Raw genomic sequence first — 20,572 nt, forward strand, 5'->3', positions numbered from 1 at the left:
GCCCCAGTAGCCCTTTTCCTTTCCTTGCTGCCCTCTGATTCACTGTTTTCCTCTCTGGAGGCAACCAATGCTTTTTTTTTTTTTTTTTTTAAACAAAAACAATACGTATATATTTTCTCTGTTTTTGAAATGCAAATAAATCTTGCTTTTTTTTTCATTTAATTATTATGGAGTTAACACCATATCAGCATATAAAGTTGCTTCTTTGTTTTTAACCTGGCATACTATTCCATCATAGGACTCTATCATAATTTATTTATCTAGTTCCCTTTTGGTAGAGTTGTAGGCTGTTTCAACCTTTTGATATTAACAAAAAATGCTTTAATGTGCAAGCTTACACGTTGTCATTTCACTTGAGTACCAGCATATCAATGGGATAAATTTCTAGAAGTTATTCTCATACCTGATTGATACCTTGACGGAGACTGGAGTAGTGTGAGACCTTGCATGTTTGATAATTCTGCGTCAAATGGGATAAGAGTAAAGGGTAAAAGAACACCTGGTAGTAAGTGGGCCCTTCTGGAGGACAATTAATAGTGCAGAGAGGGTTTCTAATGCAAATGTTGTCTTTGAGCTTTTGACCATGACCTTTGTTTTTTCAGAAATGACTCACCTTTTCGAACTTTGTCATCACCTCCTTTAGTGTTCATGGCTTCTTGCTCCATTATTTTAGCTCCAGGTCTACCTCTGCAGATAATCCAGAGTAGAGAGCATGTCATTAGCTGGTCCTTTTCAACAAGTCAAGAACCCATATTTAACACACTTTATAATTTAACAGCATTCCCAGCCTCCACATTGACTTATTTGTTGAGTTCAGCTAACTCTACCTTCCAAATCATATCCCAAGCCTCCACACCCCTTCTACTCCTCTCTCACCTGGATTGCTCTTAATAGCTTCCTAATAGCCTCTAGCCTCCTCTCTGGTCTCCCCACCCCCCTCCCCTGAGGAAAAAAAATCCATATTCAGCACAGCTTCAAGAACAGTCATTCTAAATTTCAGTTCTGATTAGGTCATCACCCTGCTTAAAATCCATTAAGGCCTCTCCCCTTTGCCTAAAGAATTAAGTACAAATCCCACAGAATTAGGTACCCCTCCCTTCCCTATGTGGAGCTTGGCATTCAGCATGTGTCTCATAGGCCTCAGTGTGTGGTAATTGTCTAGGTATGGTCCTGATGAAAATTATCCTACTTGAGGCCAGCTGTTGAAAGAAAAATTAAAGTTTAGCCTAACATTGGTTTATTTCCAACTGAAACATATATTAAAAGGGTCTTTTCATACTTTAACCATGAGGAGTGGGTAATGCAGAAATTTCACATGGTAACTGGGTCAGTGGCAGGATATTGTGTGCTTCAAATTAGGCACATGTCTACCCTAATCTTAAAGGCAGACATTGCTTTTGTGCATAAATAAAAAAATAATGTTATGGATTTGTGGAGAATATATTTTATTCTTTTATATCTGGGGATGTGGCAGCTAATGGAGAAGGGATAAGTAAGGGAAATATATAAATGTTGAGATGGGAGTCTTTTTGAATTTCTAGACTGGGGGATTGGCAACTACAGCCCTTGGGCCAAATTCAGTCTACTACCTGTTTTTGTAAACAAAATTTTATTAGAACCAGCTATGCCTTTTCATTTATGCATTGTCTATAGCTGCTTTTGCACCACAAAAATAGAGTTGAGCAGTTGCAATAGAGACCATATGGCCCAAAGAGCAAAAAATATTTACTATTTGGCTCTTTACAGAAAGTTTGCTGACACTTTCTAGAGGGGAATGCAAGTTGAGAGGTGGAGAATGAGCATTTACTCAATGAGCTGTGCATAAACCTATAGAAAGGTGAATGCAAAGTGATAGCAATTTGAGCAAGCAATCTTACTCCCCTGCTCCCGTATCCCTTAATGCTATGAGGCCTCAAAAGGAGAATGAGTGGACAGACATTGTCTACTACTTGTGAGTTTTGGGACTCCTTCAAAAAAGGAATGTTTGACTAGATTCATTGTATACAACTTGTACACCCATCTTCCAACTATATTCCATGACAAGGCCCAGTACACACTTCCTTCATTAAAGTATTGAGAAAAAACAATGAGGGAACCCCTGCATTGGTGAAAAAATTCTGTAGCTGCTCTCCTTGGTAGCCCATTGAAAATTGGCTCCCTGATTTCAGCGGAGGTGGTGGGATCCCATAGTAGCAGAAACCAAGTGGCAGCACTTAACCAGCACAGATGAAGTAGGTTACCTGTACAATAATGGAAAGCAGGGACATAGGTGTAATCAGAAGGCGTTGGCCCACAGATGGTTCTGTGGGTAAAGTCTAAGGTAAATTCATCAGCAGACTTCCCGTGGCAGGTAATGAATGAAATGAAATAGATGGCAGTCTCCAGTGTCACTTCGTGTATATAACAGGAAAAAGTCTAGATCTGGTAGCAAAAAAGTTGACTTTAGTTGCCACAGTTGAGAGTCATGACCTTTCATCCAGTTTCCAAACCCAAGTCAGTTCACAGATCCAGAGTCATTTGATTGAAGTGGAGGCCTGTTCCCCTTGAGGAAGAGCACTGCATCACTGCCTCAAGCATACACCATAAACCCTCCTTTAAGCCTTCCCCAAAGGGACCTGTAGCCATTTGTTAGATTGCACTTTGGGGAAAAGGAAATAATCAGAACTTTCATACTTTATTCCTGAGGACCCAAAGTATCCTTGTAGTCCACTAGTCAAAATGGGGATTTAGAGTGGCCAAGGAATAGATGGAGTCTTAGCTCAAGCCTGACTCACAGTGTGCCCAGGTGGTCAGAAGATCCACTCGGTGCTTATTTCCCCAGTTCCTTAAAGTATAATTGGAATAGACATACAAGATAATTGGCAGAATCCCTATATTTGCTCTCTAAATCATGGATCTAGGACCATTGTGGAAGGAGAGCTAAGTGGAAGACCTTAGAACTTCTCCCTTCTAAGACAGTAGATCAGAAGTAATGCCGTATCCTGGAGGGAATTGATGAGATTAATGCCACCATCAAAGATTTGAAATAAGACTTGCGATGTTCGTCATGTCTCCATTTACCTCGTTTATTTGGCCTGTGTAGAAGTTGGATGGATCTTAGAGAATGACTGGACTATCATAAACCTAATCATTGGCCGATTCCAAATACTATACAGCTAACCTTTGAACAATGTGGGGATTAGGGGCACCAACCCTCCGAGCAGTTGAAAATCTGAATATAATTTATAGTCGGCCCTCCAACTATGTAGTTTCTCTGTATTGGCAGCTCTGCATCTGCAGATTCAGCCAAACTCAGATCACATAATACTGTAGTATTTACTATTGAAAAAATACACGTGTAAGTGGACTCATGTAGTTCAAAGCCATGTTGTCCAAGGATCAACTGTAGTTGCTGACCCAGATACAACGTCTTTACTTGATCAAATCAACACAGCCCCAGGCTTTTGGTGTGCGGCTATTGACTTTATGAATTTACCAGGACTACCAAAAGCAATTTGCCTTTTTTTAAAATTAATTATTATTGGAGTACAGTTGCTTTACAATGTTGTGTTAGTTTCTGCTGTACAACAAAAAGTGAATCAGTTACACGTATACGTATATTCCCTCTTTAAAAGCAATTTGCTTTTATTTAGCAGGGCCAACCATATATTGTCACAGTTTTGCCTCAGGGTCAGGTTAGTTCTTCTGTTCTAGAAATCTTAATCATCCCAACATTCCACAAAACATCACACTGCCCTACTATTGATGATATCCTGTTGATTGTATCCAATGAGCAGAAAGTAGCAAGCACTTTAGATAGCTTAGTAAAGCATATGAGAACCAAAGGGTAATAATCCAGCCCCACAAAAATTCAAGAGCACTTCAGTAACATTTCTGGATATTCAGTGGTCCCTATGCTCAAAAGGCCCTTTTGGATTTTGGAAGTGACGTATACTACATTTGAACATGCCCCTTCAACCTATCTACAGAGTAACCCATAGGACTGCTGGTTTTGAATGATGATCAGAGCAAGAGAAGGCTGTGCAGCAAGTCCAGGACACAGTGCATGCTGTGCTACCAATTTGGCTTTAAGATATAGCAGATTCAATGATTCTCTAAGTGTCTGTAGCAAATAGGGATTCTGCACAGAGCCTCTGGCTAGAACCAATAGCAGAATCACAATGCAGATCTCTGAGATATTGAAGAAAATCTCTGACTTCTTCAGCTAACTATTCACCCTTTGGCAAACTGCTTTTGGCTTGCTACCAGGTAGATCCTGAACACATGACCATGGGGTGTCAGTTTATCATGTGGACCAGGCTTCTCATCATTAACTGGGTGTTGTCTGACCTACCTGGCCACAAGGTTGGCCATGCCCAGCAGCAGTCTACCAACAAGTGGACATGGTATTGTTGGGGAGGGGGAAATATCCCCCTCTACTCCTCTTGAGTTCTGTGGCTGGACTAATAATAAAACTGACACAAGAGAGATTAACAGGAATAAAAGAAACACATTTTAATTTGTGTGCATGAAGCTCTCATAGCAAATGGGACCTAAGAAGTGGCCAGAGCAGGCAGCTTTTATACTTTTTAGACGAACAATAAATTTGTGAGGAATTGACAGGACAAAGAAACTTAGGCTTTGGGTGCTTAGTGAAGAATCTAAACAGAGTTTGGGCTTGGAGTAGTAAATTAAAGAAGTAACAAAGTGCTTTTTTTTTTTTTTAAATACAGGCTTCTTGGCCCCAAATTCCCTGTCTCTGGCGATAAAGTTGTCCTTCTACCTCCAGATGCAGGGAGTGCGCTGTTCACATGAGAGATTTATTTCCTGCTTTCTGGGAGACAGGAAGGTCAAAGTGTCCTTCTTGCGTTGGATGTATGCCATTGAGGCATATTTTGGGGGAGGCCTGCCCTGGGCCCCAGTAGTATGTAAGAGGCAGAGCTTGGGCAGCTCTGGAAAGTACAAGTAAGTTGTACAAGCAAATGACTCAGACTCCTTTGATAGCAACTCCTGCTGTATTGCCTCTTTTCCTCTAACCCATGCCTTTGGCCCCTTGAGGATTTCCTTAGTCTAGCTGATAGAAGAAGAAAAACCTCAAGCCTGGTTTACAGAGGAGTCTACAGGTTATTCTGGTACCATTCAAGAGTGGACGGCTGCAACACTACAGTCCTACTCATGAGTAATCGTGAAGGACAGTGGAGAAGGAAAATTCTCCCAGTCAGCAGAATTTTGAATAGTAGATAAGATTTGTATACAATATCTGGAATGAGAGAGGGCCAGAAGTAAAGATATATAATGGGTCATGGGCAGTTCCTAATGGTTTGACTGTGTGGTCAGGGACTTGGGAGGAACAGGGTTGGAAGATTGGTGACAAGGAATTTTGAGGAAGAGGTATGAGGATGGACCTTTCAAAAAGAGTAGACCCTGAAGAAATTCATGTCCCATCTTAATGCCTACAGTAAGACATCTACTGCTCTTAATAATCAAGTGGGCAAAATTACACACTCTGTGGATGTCAGTCAGCCTTTCTCCCAGCCACTCCAATGCTTATTCAGTGAGCCCATGAATAGTGGCCATGGTGGCAGAAGTGGAGGCTGTGTGTGCATGGGTTAAGCAACGTGGACTTCTTCTTTCTAAAGTTGACCTTGCTAGCACTACTGCTGAGTTCCTCCTAGTCAATGAGAAGCCAACATGGAGTGCCTACAGGCACCAGCCAGCCACTGGGTGGCAGGTTGATTAGATATGACATTTACCATCATTGAGGGAGCAGATTTTTCCTCATTAAAATAGTCAAATATTCTGGATATGGATTTGCCTTTTCTGCCCACATCAACAGCATGGAATGCCTGAGGACAGGGTAAATTCAGAATGGGTAGTGGAAGAAGGAAGACATAGATACCAGTTATGGCCTTGTGGCCAATTAGGTAAATGAGGATTGTAGTAGCTTTGCACATTTTTCCTTTGCTTTTTATATGTATGTGTTTATTTGTATATGCTACTAATTTTATTCTTTCCTTCCCATTTTCTTTTATTTATTTTATTCTTTTGGCTGCACTGGGTCTTCGTTGCTGCATGCAGGCTTTCTCTAGTTGTGGCGAGCAGGGGCTACTCTTCATTGCAGTGCGCGGGCTTCTCATTGCAGTGGCTTCTCTTGTGAGCACATGCTCTAGGCATGCAGGCTTCAGTAGTTGCAGTTCGTGGGCTCTAACTCAAAAGGGCAGACTGTGCTGCTTATCAATTTATTTTCTCTCAGCTCCAAAGTCATTCTGTTTGCCTGCTCGTAATGATGGAGCTGGGCCCTGTAAATGTTTCTCCTGAGCCTTTTCATTAGAGGACACTGGAGGGACACTGAAGGTAGAAGGAGCTTCTCTTCCTGGTTTCAGGGTGGCTCACTAGCCAGGTTCTTGCTGGGCATACTTTTCCTCTACTGCCCCACATGGTTTTCTCCAGTGCTAGGTAACTGCATGACACAGCTTTCTCTGGAGTTGGCACCTTCTTGCCCCCTGCACTTTCTCTAGAGATTGATTTGTGTACTGACTGGAGCCACAGACATCATGGACCTATTCCCAGCCGAGATCACCATTCCCCATACTCTTTCTTTAGCCCTACGCATGTACACACTGGGAGCCCCACAGCACTGGGTGTCTAGGGAGCCCGCTGCCCAGCTTTTGTCTCAGGTACCAGCCTGGAGCTACCCTGGCCCAAGATGCACATGAAAGTGCACTAGACTCCTACAGAGGACAGCTTTCCAACTCCATCAGCAGCCAGCAGTTTTCCTCAGCACCTAGCAAGTTCCAGAGTTTGACACCTCTCTCTGAATGGCTTCTTCCAGGATCCAGAGGGAGTATCACCAGTGAGGCATCTCTGTGACTCTTCCACCATCAGGGAGCCAGTGCTCTGCCATCTCCATTAAGATCTCTGGATCTCAGCCCTCAAGAAGGGATGGTTCTTCCTTGGACCTTCATCTCAGCCTTAGGGGTGGTGGTTGCCCCTTATATCTACCACTCCTGTGTTCTTTAGCATTCTTGTTAACTCTTACTAGCCAATTCCCTGTTACTCCAGTCCTCTCTTAATGATAGATAAAACTTTCCTTGTTCAAATCACTATGTAGTTTCTGTCTCCTTACTAATCCAAAGCCATCAACTATGTTTCAAGGTAAATAGTTAGACGGACAGATCTTTCAAAATGCAGTGCTTCTGCCTGGGGGAAAAATCAGTTAAGTGGACAATCTGTGGAACCCCTGGAATCACTCCAGTAGAGGAAAAATTCCTCTACCCTCTAGTATGCCATAAATAATATAGTATATCTTTTATATGTTATGTGAAATTCATTCATAGGTGCAGATGTGGCAGGAGATAGTATGTGAGCCTCCCTCCCCACTTACCCTGTTACCCCCATGGGTAAGTGTAGCTCTGTAATTACTTGTTTCTTCCAAACTGTAAAGATAGATTGGCTGGTCCACAAATCAAGATCCTGTCTACAACGTTTCACCTAAGATAAAGTTAATGGAGATATTTATCTGACCAGGTGTGGCTGAGAAGCTGGATGTCAGACCATGCCCTTTTCCTTATTAACCTGTGCCTTACAGTTGCTGGAAGTCAAATCTGTCCCTAGGCTTTTTGTCTCATAATCTGAAGATACCTAGGTTCAGAAGTTGTCCTACTTTATGACAAAAGTCATCCTACTTTATGACAATTTCATGCATTTAGTTGGCTGCTGGTGGCATTTTCCAGCCACCCAGAGCAGCTTTGCTTGATCTTTAGCTGGGATCTTTGAGGTATGTCCGCTGCTTGCGGCTTTCTCAATGTGGTTTGCTTTGCATCAGTGTCTGTCACTTGTCATACATCCGGAAGTTACTTCCTCTCAGAATTGTTGGCGAGAATGTGAACGTGGACTAAAACATAATGAAAACTAACAAACCACAGTAGCAAATCACCATGAAATTTGATCCCATCAATAAATACAAACAGAAATGACTTCCTACCACTCCTCAATTCCCTAACGTTTTCACCAGCAGATGAGGGGCACTTAAAATTTCTGCCCAAGTACTTAAGGGTTTATTATCAAGGCAAGTTTTGTTTTGTTTTGTTTTTAAATTCAGTTAGAAAATCCAGATGATAATACATGGGAAAGATCCAATGAGTATTAATTCACAGTAGTGTACTTTTGTTAATCTACACTGTGATTTGAGGGTGTAATTTTGTAATTTCTTGCTTTGTGTAGTTATTCTTAAGTCTTTACAGCATGCTTTAACTCAAGTTGTAAGTAAGTTTCACATAACAATTAGGCTTTGTGCCAATTAAATTCAACTGGAACCAGACCTTAAATCCCTGGAGTTGTAAATGTTTATTGTCACAAACACAGAAACAAGAAATGGAAAGAACCACTGTCCGCTTATTTTATTAAATGTTACTCTCATGTGCAGTTATGAAGTTCTACATTTCACTGCTTTAGAAGATATTTTTAGGTGGAATTTTAAAATTAAACTAACAACTAATCTTGCAGTGTGTGCTTTTTCATGTGGAAGGACAATCATGACTATAATGATGGATGATGGATCTTATCTTGATGTTTTCCCACCTGAATATTCATTTAAACAATATCCCCAGATGATTTATTGCCACATCATAGTTTAAGAAGCCATGGTCCAGATACCTGGAAGCACAGTTTTGTAGTTATATTATTTTAGCTTATGAGATTTTGGTTTTTTTCTGTTCAGATGGAAGCATATTTTTACTCCTGAGAACAATTCATTGATTTTAACCCAGTCTCACAGACTGTTAGAATTGTGCATATTGTTTTAACCTTTCAAAGTATCATTTTGTGGGTATCTTTATTTATTATTAATGCCTTTTTGTAATGTCTACATATATACTAAGGTATAGATTAATATTTTTTAAGACCAGAAGTTCTCTGAATTTTAATTTTTTTCTAACTTTAGACATTTATAGGGATTTGGAATTTAGAAAATCTCTGAATTTTAATTTTTTTTTTCTAGTTTTAAAAAACTATTTCATGGTATTTCCTTCTCTTCTTCTGCGAATGTGATCTTTTATAATTAGCAATTGACCATTTCGGATAGGCATGTTTAAAGATTTTAGAAAGAGTACAAGAAGAACAAACCCTTTGTCTGCTAATCATTTCTAATGTGCAAATACAACATTTCTAATGTGCAAATATCCTGAGCTTGCTGTTGTGCTGAGTCTTTTAATTCCCAAACTTAATAATCCAGTTAGAAGTTGGTTTTGGAGAGATTAATTTTGTTTCACTGGCTGTTTTTCTTCTTTTTTTTTTTTTTAACATCTTTATTGGAGTATAATTGCTTTACAATGATGTGTTAGTTTCTGCTTTATAACAAAGTGAATCAGCTATACATATACATATGTCCCCATATCTCTTCCCCCTTGCGTCTCCCTTCCTCCCACCCTCCCTATCCCACCCCTCTAGGTGGTCACAAAGCACGGAGCTGATCTCCCTGTGCTATGCTGCTGCTTCCCACTAGCTATCTATTTTACATTTGGTGGTGTATATATGTCCATGCCACTCTCTCACTTTGTCCCAGCTTACCCTTCCCCCTCCCCGTGTCCTCAAGTCCATTCTCTAGTAGGTCTGCGTCTTTATTCCCGTCCTGCCCCTAGGTTCTTCATGACCATTTTTTTTAGATTCATATATATGTGTTAGCATACAGTATCTGTTTTTCTGTTTCTGCTGTTTTTATGTGGTCTTCAAGTTTGGCAAGTAGTGTGGTCTAGGAACATGGTATTATTCCCAGGAATAGAAATAAAGAATCCTAGTTAATTAATTAGGATTATCTCATTAATTAATTAATTTGGATTATGTCTTTTATTGTTCAGAGTCTCAGTTTTTCCATGTTTATGATGGGAATAAAATATTTTAAAAATGATTTTACAACATCATAATTTGGAATATAACCTCAATGCCTCATTTATATCAGCAGTTAATCCCTTAGACTTTTCAGGAATCCTTGTGTCATTCTTGCTTTGGATTTTTTATCTTATCCCTCCGTGTCAAAATAATTTCCTTAGTTTACATCAAGAGTTTATTTTGAAAACCTGTCTTTGGAGTATTAGAAATTAATAATGTGGTTGCCTTTGGTTAGATGAAGTCCTTTTCTTTTTTTTTAAATTTTTAATTTAATTTAATTTATTTTTTATACAGCAGGTTCTTATTAGTCATCCATTTTATACACATCAGTGTATACATGTCAATCCCAATCTCCCAATTCATCACACCCCCACCCCCCACTGCTTTCCCCCCTTGGTGTCCATACGTTTGTTCTCTACATCTGTGACTCAATTTCTGCCCTGCAAACCGGTTCATCTGTAGCACCTTTCTATGTTCCACATACATGCGTTAATATACGATATTTGTTTTTCTCTTTCTGACTTACTTCACTCTGTATGACAGGCTCTAGATCCAGATGTAGTTCTTTTCTCATCAGGTGCTAATTTTGCCCAAAGTCCTGTTACCTGAACCAGTGATGCTTAACCTTTGCCACCCTTCAGAATTATATGGAGAGTTGAAAATAACAACAAAAGCAGGGCCTAAACCTCATCCCTAGAACAACAAAAATAATTATATGCTTTAAATATGTACAACTTGTACATCATGTACACTTCAGTAAAGCTATGGAAAAAGTTTTAAAAAGTCTCTTTTTAGTAATACATAGTGATCCAAACAGCTGGAGTTCCTTCCTCTCAATAAAAGCCACGATTGTCAAAAATAAATGAATAAATAAATAATAAAAATAAATAAAATCCAATTCTGTAGAGATGGGGCCTAAGGCACTGCAGTTTTAAAGAGCTTTCTGTTCATGTGTATCCAGAATTGAAGACCACTGATGGAGATGCTTAATGTTGAGTGTAATTTATCATTAATGGAAGGCTGATATTGTACATTAGCAGCAAAGAAAAGTCATACACAGTCCCTGGGGGATCTATGTTGGAATCTTCAACTGATCAGCAATCAATAAAATAAAATTATTCCCTTAGAAATAATCTGAAAAAAGCAAAGCATCATGTTCCTACTTTAGTAGACTCTACCGCTAAGCAGTCTCAGTTTCTTAACCCGCCATTGTCAAAATCTACAGTCTCATCCTCCTCGATCTTTATTTCCAAAAACATGCTCTGAAAATAGTTTTTTTTTCTTTTTTTTAACTCATTTGTCCAGAAAACCTCACTTGAGGTGTTGTGAGGCTGTCTGTAGTTTTTTTCTCCTAGGTTTTCCCCTTACTTCCTTACATTTATAGCATCGATTCTTGACTCCTTTATAAAGACCTTACTTCAGACAACTTCAGTGAAAATCTCAGGATTTTACATCAGACCTGAGTTGGAATACAGTTGGGGAAATGCTGGTCTTCCACTTAAACTGAATGACCTTGGCCAAGCCACTCAATCTACTTGGCTCTCAATGTTTGTCAGTAAAATGGGAATAGCATAAACTTTGCAAGATTGTTGGAAAGACTAAAAGAGAACTTATGTAGTAAGTGTTAAAGTATCAGGGACCTAATCAACATTTAACAAAAGTTAACTATTTCTGATAGTAAATGAAATCTTGGTCTTCTTTCATCCCTTTTCTAGTCAACAAACATTTATTGGGTACCCATTACGTCACCAACATTGTGAAGTGCCAAAAAAACAACCATGAGTAAGGGAGATACTATTCATGTCCTTTATGAGCTTGTCTTGACTCTCTCATTAGAGATATCCTATACTAAAACCTAACTGAGTGACTCGCTTAAATAGATTAACGTGCACACAGTATAGGATTATTACCCTATTGATGAACTCCTCTAGTTTATAATACATCCTTAAAAAAGAACTCTCTTCCACTGGTCTCATTAATTCAATCCTTCTTTCCAATTCCCCATCCTACCCACAGATATGATTTCTGGCATAAAATGTTTTGGAAAACCCATCACTACTGTAGAAGGATCTCACTCTGGGGCTTCCCTGGTGGCACAGTGGATAAGAATCTGCCTGCCAATGCAGGGAACATGGGTTCGACCCCTGGTCCAGGAAGATCCCACAAGCTACGGAAAAACTAAGCCCGTGAGCCACAACTACTGAGCCTGTGCTCTAGAGCCCACGAACCACAACTACTGAAGCCCACATGCCCTAGAGCATGTGCTCTGCAACAAAGAGAAGCCACTGCAATGAGAAGCCCACACACCACAACGAAGAGTAGCTCCAGCTTGCTGCAACTAGAGAAAGCCCTCGCGCAGCAATGAAGACCCAATGCAGCCAATAAATAAATAAATAAATAATTTTTTAAAAAAGAGAAAGATCTTGTTCTGTCATCTCCTTCTACTCTATACTTTCCCAGGACTCTTTCCTGTTCTATGTTCTATTAAAACATTCTAAGGAGACCACCTCATTCCTTCTCAAATTCCTAATCTAGCTTATCCTGGCTACTGAAGAAATTTAGTATCACTAAATAGCACTGGAGAAGGGGATATTTGATGGTTGTCTCAGAGACAGAAAGGGGGATGAACATAAGTTAATTTATATCTGTTGTCAAGCATGAATATATATATATATATATATATATATATATATATATATTTGTGTGTGTGTGGTACGCGGGCCTCTCACTGTTGTGGCCTCTCCCATTGCGGAGCACAGACTCTGGACACACAGGCTCAGTGGCCATGGCTCACAGGCCCAGCCGCTCCGCGACATGTGGGATCTTCCTGGACCGGGGCACAAAGCCATGTCCCCTGCATCGGCAGGTGGACTCTCAACCACTGAGCCACCAGGGAAGCCCCAAGCATGAATATTTTATGCAGAAATCATATTTGTGGGTAGGCCATTAGAAGAGAGAAAGGTGATCAGGTTGTATTTCATAAGTTGGGGAACCATTATCCTATGAAAACTCAACATTTTGGCCATCCTTATCTCCCTGGAACCTCTTAGATCATTGTTGCCCCATTAGTCTGAAAGTGTCCTGAATCCTAAGCCCTAGGATCTTGGGGGCATGACTACAACTAGCCTATTGGATTCTCTGCCAAAGTTCATTTCTGGTTTGCACTAAAGCCCATTGGACCAGGTCTCGTGAAGTTTACTTTTAAAGATCAACCACTGTCAAACAATTAACATCTCTCAAGGGTAAGATGTAGATTGTATCCACTTGACATGGATACATTATCTGACAATCTATTCTCCCTTGATTCTCCTTTGTTTTGTTTTCTCATTCCTTTTGCTCTTTCTTTCCAGTTTCTCTTTTTTCCTCCCCTAACCCTTAATTGTAGCTATTTCTCTGGCCTTCTTTACTTTATATACTGTAGGTGAACTCTTTTGTACCCCAAGACTGTCAAAGTTCATCTTTAGCACAGAGCTTTTGCCTAATTTTCAGTCCTATGTATCTTTTTGCTCATGGGAACTCACCTTGGAAACCCTACCAGCACCTCAAATTTGTCATGACCAAAATTGAACATCCCATCCCAAATCTTTCTACCTATATTCCCTGCCTTTGTCAATGTCATCACTCTCCCCATCCACCTCCCATTCTTCTCTTTCTCTCACCAAGTCCTATTCGATCTCATTTCTTGGACTCTCTTGAGTCAGCCCTCTCCATCCTTCCTGCTTCCCTCAACTCTTTGGTATACATTACCTTTACTGGCGCCGAGGAACCTGTGATTTTTCTAAAACATAAATATGATTACGATCCTTCCTTAAAATCATTCAGTACTTTCCATTCTATTCATTCAGGACAAAATTGGTAGATTCCAAATTCACTGTGTGAGCTGGTCTTTAACTGACCTTCCAGCCTCACCTCCTGCCCTTTCCTACCTGTGCCCTCCACTTCTGCTGTACCCAAGGATTGACCACATCTTTTCTTGCCGTATGCCTTTGCATCTACCATTCCCTCTCTCTCCTCTCTCTTGTCCACCAGCCTAAAAATTGCTTATCTGTCAAGATTCTGCTCAATGGTGTCATTGCTGGGAAATTTTCCCTAACATTTCTTCGTATCCTCCATGTGCTTTCCTAGTCTCCATCACATCACGCTGCTTTGTGGTTGCCTGCTGAAGTGCCATTGTTCATGCTGACCTCTGCTCCTTGAAGCTTACCTTTAAGGTACCTTAATAGCCATAGCCTAGCACAACATTTGACACGTAGGAAACGATATAACCGCAATTGTGTGGTCCGAAACTCCTTACATTATATCTTAAAATGATGTTAAAATCTTAAGAGGTCATTTTAATCCTTACATGAGGCTCTTGAAGCAACCAAAGCTCAGAAATATTGGAATCTCATTTTTATGGGCAAAACATCATAAATGAGGTCTCTGTTGGAACCAAAGTATCCAGTCTGTACTGAAAACATATAGAGCAGTCCAATTAGAAATAGTATGTAGAACTAAGTTTTCAAGTTCTGCCTATTTTGTTTATTCAGCTTCAAATTTTTTGCTAAAGACCAGAGAATCCATCTCAGAACTTGGTTTTCTTATTTTAAATTTAGTAATATCACTAAATTTTAAATTTAGTGATAACTTTGGAAAAGAAGTTAAAGTGTTAATTTTTACTCCTATAGACATTTTTCTTAAAATGTGTTTAGAGTTAGGGAGTAAAGGCATTTTCCTTGCCCTTTTGTCTCTGCTAATTACTTGACTGACTATAATGGTGCATGGTATGTAATCATGTACTGAACCCTTCACAGTACATTTTTTTAGACATCATGAAGAAAGTCCGTCTTCACTGTGATTCAGGCAGTAGTCAATGTCCTCTTTTATTTTTCGTTTCTTTTGCTCCTGATGTCCCATACTAGGGTTTGGTAAACATGCTGCTCTGTTCTTAGGATCAACTGCAAGCAGCATTTTGTTGCACCAGATACTGCTTTTATAACTTAATGATCTCTATTGCCTCTTTAGAGACACTTCCAAGTGATGCTCACTGCCATTTTTTTTCTATTTCTTCTTATTTTTTTGTGTGTGTTTGTGTGAGTTATTGAAAATAGCTGTTATATTCAACAAGTGCTATCAAGTGAGCAGATTTTGGAGAATGCCAGTTTACTGCTTTATCATCTTAATTGATTTAGCTGAAGTTCATAGGTTGATGGTGAACTTCTTAAAAGCCACAGTTTTAGATGTATGCCTGACAGTGCCTGTCAGTGTGCCTTTGCTTTCTTATGGATTACCCCTTTCTTTACAATCAGCTTAATGAAGTTCTTTAGCCCCTTGGTTATTGAGCTAAGATTTTTTAAAAAAATAAATTTATTTATTTATTTGTTTTAATTTTTTTTTTGGCTGTGTTGGGTTTTTGTGCTGTGCGCAGGCTTCTCTTTGTTGTGGCTTCTCTTGTTGCAGAGCACGGGCTCTAGAGCGCAGGCTCAGTAGTCGTGGCACACGGGCTTAGTTGCTCCGTGGCATGTGGGAATCTTCCCGGGCCAGGGATCGGACCTGTGTCCCCTGCGTTGGCAGGCAGATTCCCACCCACTGCACCACCAGGGAAGCCCCAGAGCTAAGATTTTTTTTAAAAAACTCAAAATATATTTATAAAACTCATTTATGCATATTATATGGCAGATACTAGGCAGAGTTAACAATGTATTTTTTACTGGAGAGAAGTCTCTAATATTTTATAACCCCAATAGATTATAGTTAATGATAGCAACTGTGTTCTTCCAGAAGTGTAATTTTCTTGAGGGCAAGATATCTTTGTATTGTTATTAACCATAAGAGTACATTGTTTATAGCTTATGTTCAGTTGTTGGCTGAGTGAATGAAGTGAACCATGCCTATAGGAATGAATAGCTACTAACCTGTCATTTCTGTTTATAGGTATTGCAATTTAAGGAAACCTTCTTGCCAGCAAATCTATGATAAAAAATATATGTAACAGAGGAAACTGTAACTGTTATTTGTCAAGTGACAAGCTTTTAATGTCAGAATGGCTCACCTAAAACGACTAGTAAAACTACATCTTAAAAGACATTACCATAAAAAGTTCTGGAAACTTGGTGCAGTAGTTTTTTTCTTTATAATATTTTTGATTTTAATGCAAAGAGAAGTAAGTGTTCAATATTCCAAAGAGGAATCAAGGATGGAAAGAAACATGAAAAACAAAAACAAGATGTTTGATTTAATGCTAGAAGCTGTAAACAATATTAAAGATGCAATGCCAAAAATGCAAATAGGAGCACCTGTCAGGCAAAACATTGATGCTGGTGAGAGACCCTGTTTGCAAGGATATTATACAGCAGCAGAACTGAAACCCATTCTTGACCGCCCGCCTCAGGATTCTAATGCACCTGGTGCTTCTGGCAAAGCATTCAAGACAACCAATTTAAGTATTGAAGAGCAGAAGGAAAAAGAACGTGGAGAAGCAAAACACTGTTTTAATGCTTTTGCAAGTGACAGGATTTCTTTACACCGAGATCTTGGACCAGACACTCGACCTCCTGAGTATGTTGAAGAATATTCACTGTTTAGTGTTTATCAGGAGGGTTTTCAGGGGAGGGGCATTAGTTAAGGAAGTTGCTTGTTCTTTAGTCACTTTGAGGCAAAGAATCGACAAATACCATTTATTTAACCTGTCTTAATTATTTTTTGCTTATTGTTATTGAGGCTAGATTTCTATATCTATGTTTAGTGAGGCATTGCAGATGTGAAAAATTATCATCTTAGAAATTAGAAAACTGAATTCTAGATCTGACCTCTATAGAACCACAAGGAAATCCTTTATTCTTAAATGCTTTAGTTTTCTCATCCATTTAGGAGGAAATATGAGGTGGATTTTATGGGAAATGTGGGAGGTGGAGGAGTTGTTTCTGTTCTTCTGTGTATTGCTATAGAATAGAAATATTAAAAACTGTGCCAAGATTTTGGAGCTATGATAGTTTATGAGCTAAGTCATGGACTTTGTGGCTACTTTTAGTGCTATAACTACATTTCAGAATATCCTGTGTTTTGTAACCTTTCTTTTAAGAGACAGTATTGTTTTTTTGTCTGTTTGTTTTTACGGTACATGGGCCTCTCACTGCTGTGGCCTCTCCCGTTGCGGAGCACAGGCTCCGGACGCGCAGGCTCAGCGGCCAAGGCTCACGGGCCCAGCCGCTCCGCGGCATGTAGGGATCCTCCCGGACCGGGGCACGAACCCGCGTCCCCTGCATCGGCAGGTGGACTCTCAACCACTGCGCCACCAGGGAAGCCCGACAGTATTGTTTTAATTACTAGTTCAACTGTGATTCTTTCTCTGGAGTTTTGTTGAATAAGCTCTTGTATTTATAGAGTTTTCTCCCTTTCTCTTCTGAGAGGCCAACATTGCTTTTCATTGTCACTTTGTTTACATGTTAATCTCAAATATACAGTATTTTGATTAAAATCCCCCCCAGCCCCCGATTCTACTGTGCTGTCTCTTTGTTCTTAGTTAACCGTCTTTTTATCTTTGAGGTAGTATTCAAATGCTCTATTTGAACTGAAATAGCTAAAATGAATTTCAGCACTTTGAAACAATCTGTAGATTTGTTAAAAGTGCAAGATAGACAAACTGTAAGCAAACAGTGCTTACATATTTTGCTTTCTAGTTATGAGAATTAAATTTATAAGTGAACCTGAAGAAAAGTACTTTAGTAGACTTAGGTCTATTGCTTCCTTCATATTTTTCTAGGTTTATGATCATGAATACCTGCTCCAACTATGAGTTCCTCAATATTGAAGCTGTGTAGATTAGATTTCTGTTGCTCTATTCTAATCTGTGTGATTCAAGGTTAAATTGCTCATCATTTTAAATGAATGTGTGAAGAAACAAATGAATGTAAAATATTCTAGTTGTTCTGACAGGGCATAGTATAGTTCCTTTTTTATGCTAATAGATTAAAATGCAATATGGCCCTTTACTGATTTTGGGAGAGGTCTTGATTGAAAAGCAATTCCCATCACAAATCAAGAAGCATGATTTTTATTCTCTGACATGACAAAGGGAGCTCAGGATAAGCCTTTTCTCCAATATAGCTTTGAGAAACTGCAGTAATATTCAATAATGTTAATCAATATGTAAGTGCAAAATAGCTATGCACACAAAGAACCTTTTTTTGGGGACAGGAATGTGTACCTAGAACTGTGAAGATTTAATACTTTCATACTTTAAATTTAACTTATATCATCAAGGAACACATTTTCTGAAGAACTGCTAATCTTTTACATGCTCATTAGAAATATAGATCCAGTTTCTCCCGAAGCCAGATGGTCTTGTGACTGATAATTTAAGCACATTTCTGGATGCCAAATTTTTCAAATGGTTTGACTGGGAATCTGTAATCACTTTGGCAAGTTATTTGAATTTCACTACTTTAAATGACATGTGAAACAACTTTTAAACATAAGTTGAGCATGCTAATTGTTTCAAAATAAATGGAGCTTATGAAATCATACTGTGAAATTTTATTATCACTTGCATTGATGATATAACATGACACTTTTACTTGATATTAGTACTTATCAGTTAAGCAAATAAATCCTTGCTTAAACTGAGGGAAAGCCTTGTGAGATTAAGGAGATAACATTTTATTAGTGTGAATTTTTTTTTTTGCGGTACGCGGGCCTCTCACTGTTGTGGCCTCTCCCATTGCGGAGCACAGGCTCCGGACGCGCAGGCTCAGCGGCCATGGCTCACAGGCCCAGCCGCTCCACGGTATGTGGGATCCTTCCGGACCGGGGCACGAACCCGTGTCCCCTGCATCGGCAGGCGGACTCTCAACCACTGCGCCACCAGGGAAGCCCTAGTGTGAATTTTTGTAAAGTGTCATACTTTAAATCTTCAAAACCTTTTCATAATTCTATATTAATACTATATTAATTAGTCACGTGGCAAATAAATATAGGAAAAAAATTTTTTTAAATCCCCAAACTCACTCCCCAAAATGCTTATAAGACAAAATTATAAATTTTTTTCCTAAAAAAGAAATACTATAGTATGGAGCTTTTCATAATTTTTACTTATACTTTTATGTTGGCTTATAAGACTTTATGTATTAAAAATACAAGCTTATATTTAGTCATTTGTTTCCGTGTAATTTTAATTCAAAGATAGATAAATAGGTAGTTTGTGTTTGGACTTTATTTTTAATTGATAGTTTATCCAAAATTCACTTTAGAATAAATCATTTGCTTTCATCTACCAGTGAGGATGAATGTGATTATTTTCTTCTGGCTATGCATGTATGTTACACTTTAAAATCATGATGGTCCTAGAAAGCAAAATCAGTTTCACCTTCCTCCTCTTTTCCTACTCAGTGGTGTTGACACCCTCTCAATATTTTATCCCTAATTTAATTCCTTTCTTATCACTACAAATATTTCGACCTAAAGACGTCCTCTCAGGAAAGGATTTGAAACACATTCATACTGAGGTATGGCTGTAAACGTAGTAATTAATGAGAGTTTGTAGAATCTCTCTTTTAGGGTGGCTTTCCCAGGCCACCATTCTGGGGGCTCTGGTTTCCCCATTGGCCCTGGCAGGGCAACCAAAGTGTGCTGGGCTCCTATCTCCGTGAGTGAATGGTTTACTTCCTTATCTTTGGGTTTGAACAGCACTGTTTGATTGTTCACACACTACTTAGTGGCTTTTGACTGTGTAGGAGGATTTCATAGTCTGTTGTCTAAAATTGTACAACCATTTATGGTTATCAAAGATCCAGTTATTTTACTTATTTATCTTTACCATAGATCACACATGTTTTATGTCCCAGCTTCACTCTGTTTGATTTTACAGTGTTTTGAAGCCCTCTCCTATATGTTATTTCATTTGATCCTCACCTCAACTCAGCAGGTGAGGGACTGTGGTCATCTCCATTCTCAAAGCCTGGACATTGTACAGACCCACACACACCCCAATGGCTTCATATGAAGATTATTTTCATTGAGGATGACATTGCTATCAAAATGAATTCAAGATAAATTTATAACTAAAGTTTTTAGTGAATGAGTAATACCGCTAATCAGTCAAAAACTATTTAGGGTCTCTCTCCTTACTGGAGCAAAATCTTTAACACAGCATGGCATGTGACATATGGTAGGTACTTAAATTTTTGCTGAAGGAAATAGGATTTTTAGTAAGCAATTTTTTCCCCTTTTGGTTCAGTTACCGGTTAAGGAAATTGATTAAACTTAGAAAATATTACATTCCTAGGAAAGTATCTAATTTAAGATAATCTCTACAAAGATGAATATTCATTTAATAATTAAAAATTGCAAATGTTAAGAAAAATGCATGATTTCTACAAGGAAAGAAAAAAACTTGGTTTGTATTTGAGCAGTTACAAGTATTTGCTATTTTTACAGGTTGTCTCACTTCTAGGTTATTTTTCTTATTTAAAATGTTATTTGTATTTAAAATTATATTATGGAGAAAGCTTACAATAGCATGTTTTAATTCGTGACGTGATCAATATCAGTGGACATGATCTCTGGGTGAGTGGTCTATTTGTAAGAAATTTTGTTTTAATCTATTTGCCTTTATATAGCATTAAGATCATCTTACATATAAATAAAGTGTCCACTATCATTTCTATTGTTTTAAAGGTTTAAATAATGATAATTTAGTAATGGTATAGCTGTGAAATAAAGTAATAAAATT

The 20,572-nt window shown here is 38.8% G+C and overlaps 1 protein-coding gene across 2 annotated transcripts in view; it reads left to right on the forward strand.

Moving 5' to 3' along the window:
* The window catches only part of GALNT3 (polypeptide N-acetylgalactosaminyltransferase 3), a 46,076-nt gene that overhangs the window by 8,028 nt on the left and 17,476 nt on the right, over window positions 1-20,572 (forward strand). For both annotated transcript variants that reach the window (XM_027129378.1, XM_027129367.1), the window contains exon 2: window positions 15,778-16,401. In XM_027129378.1, coding sequence (XP_026985179.1) covers window positions 15,887-16,401 — 515 coding nt within the window. In that variant the 5' untranslated portion in view covers window positions 15,778-15,886. The remainder of the gene's footprint in view (window positions 1-15,777; window positions 16,402-20,572) is intronic.

Source organism: Aethalodelphis obliquidens, unplaced genomic scaffold (genome assembly GCF_003676395.1).
Source record: "Aethalodelphis obliquidens isolate GAN/ISIS:26980383/991018 unplaced genomic scaffold, ASM367639v1 scaffold2, whole genome shotgun sequence".
Lineage (NCBI taxonomy): Eukaryota > Metazoa > Chordata > Mammalia > Artiodactyla > Delphinidae > Aethalodelphis > Aethalodelphis obliquidens.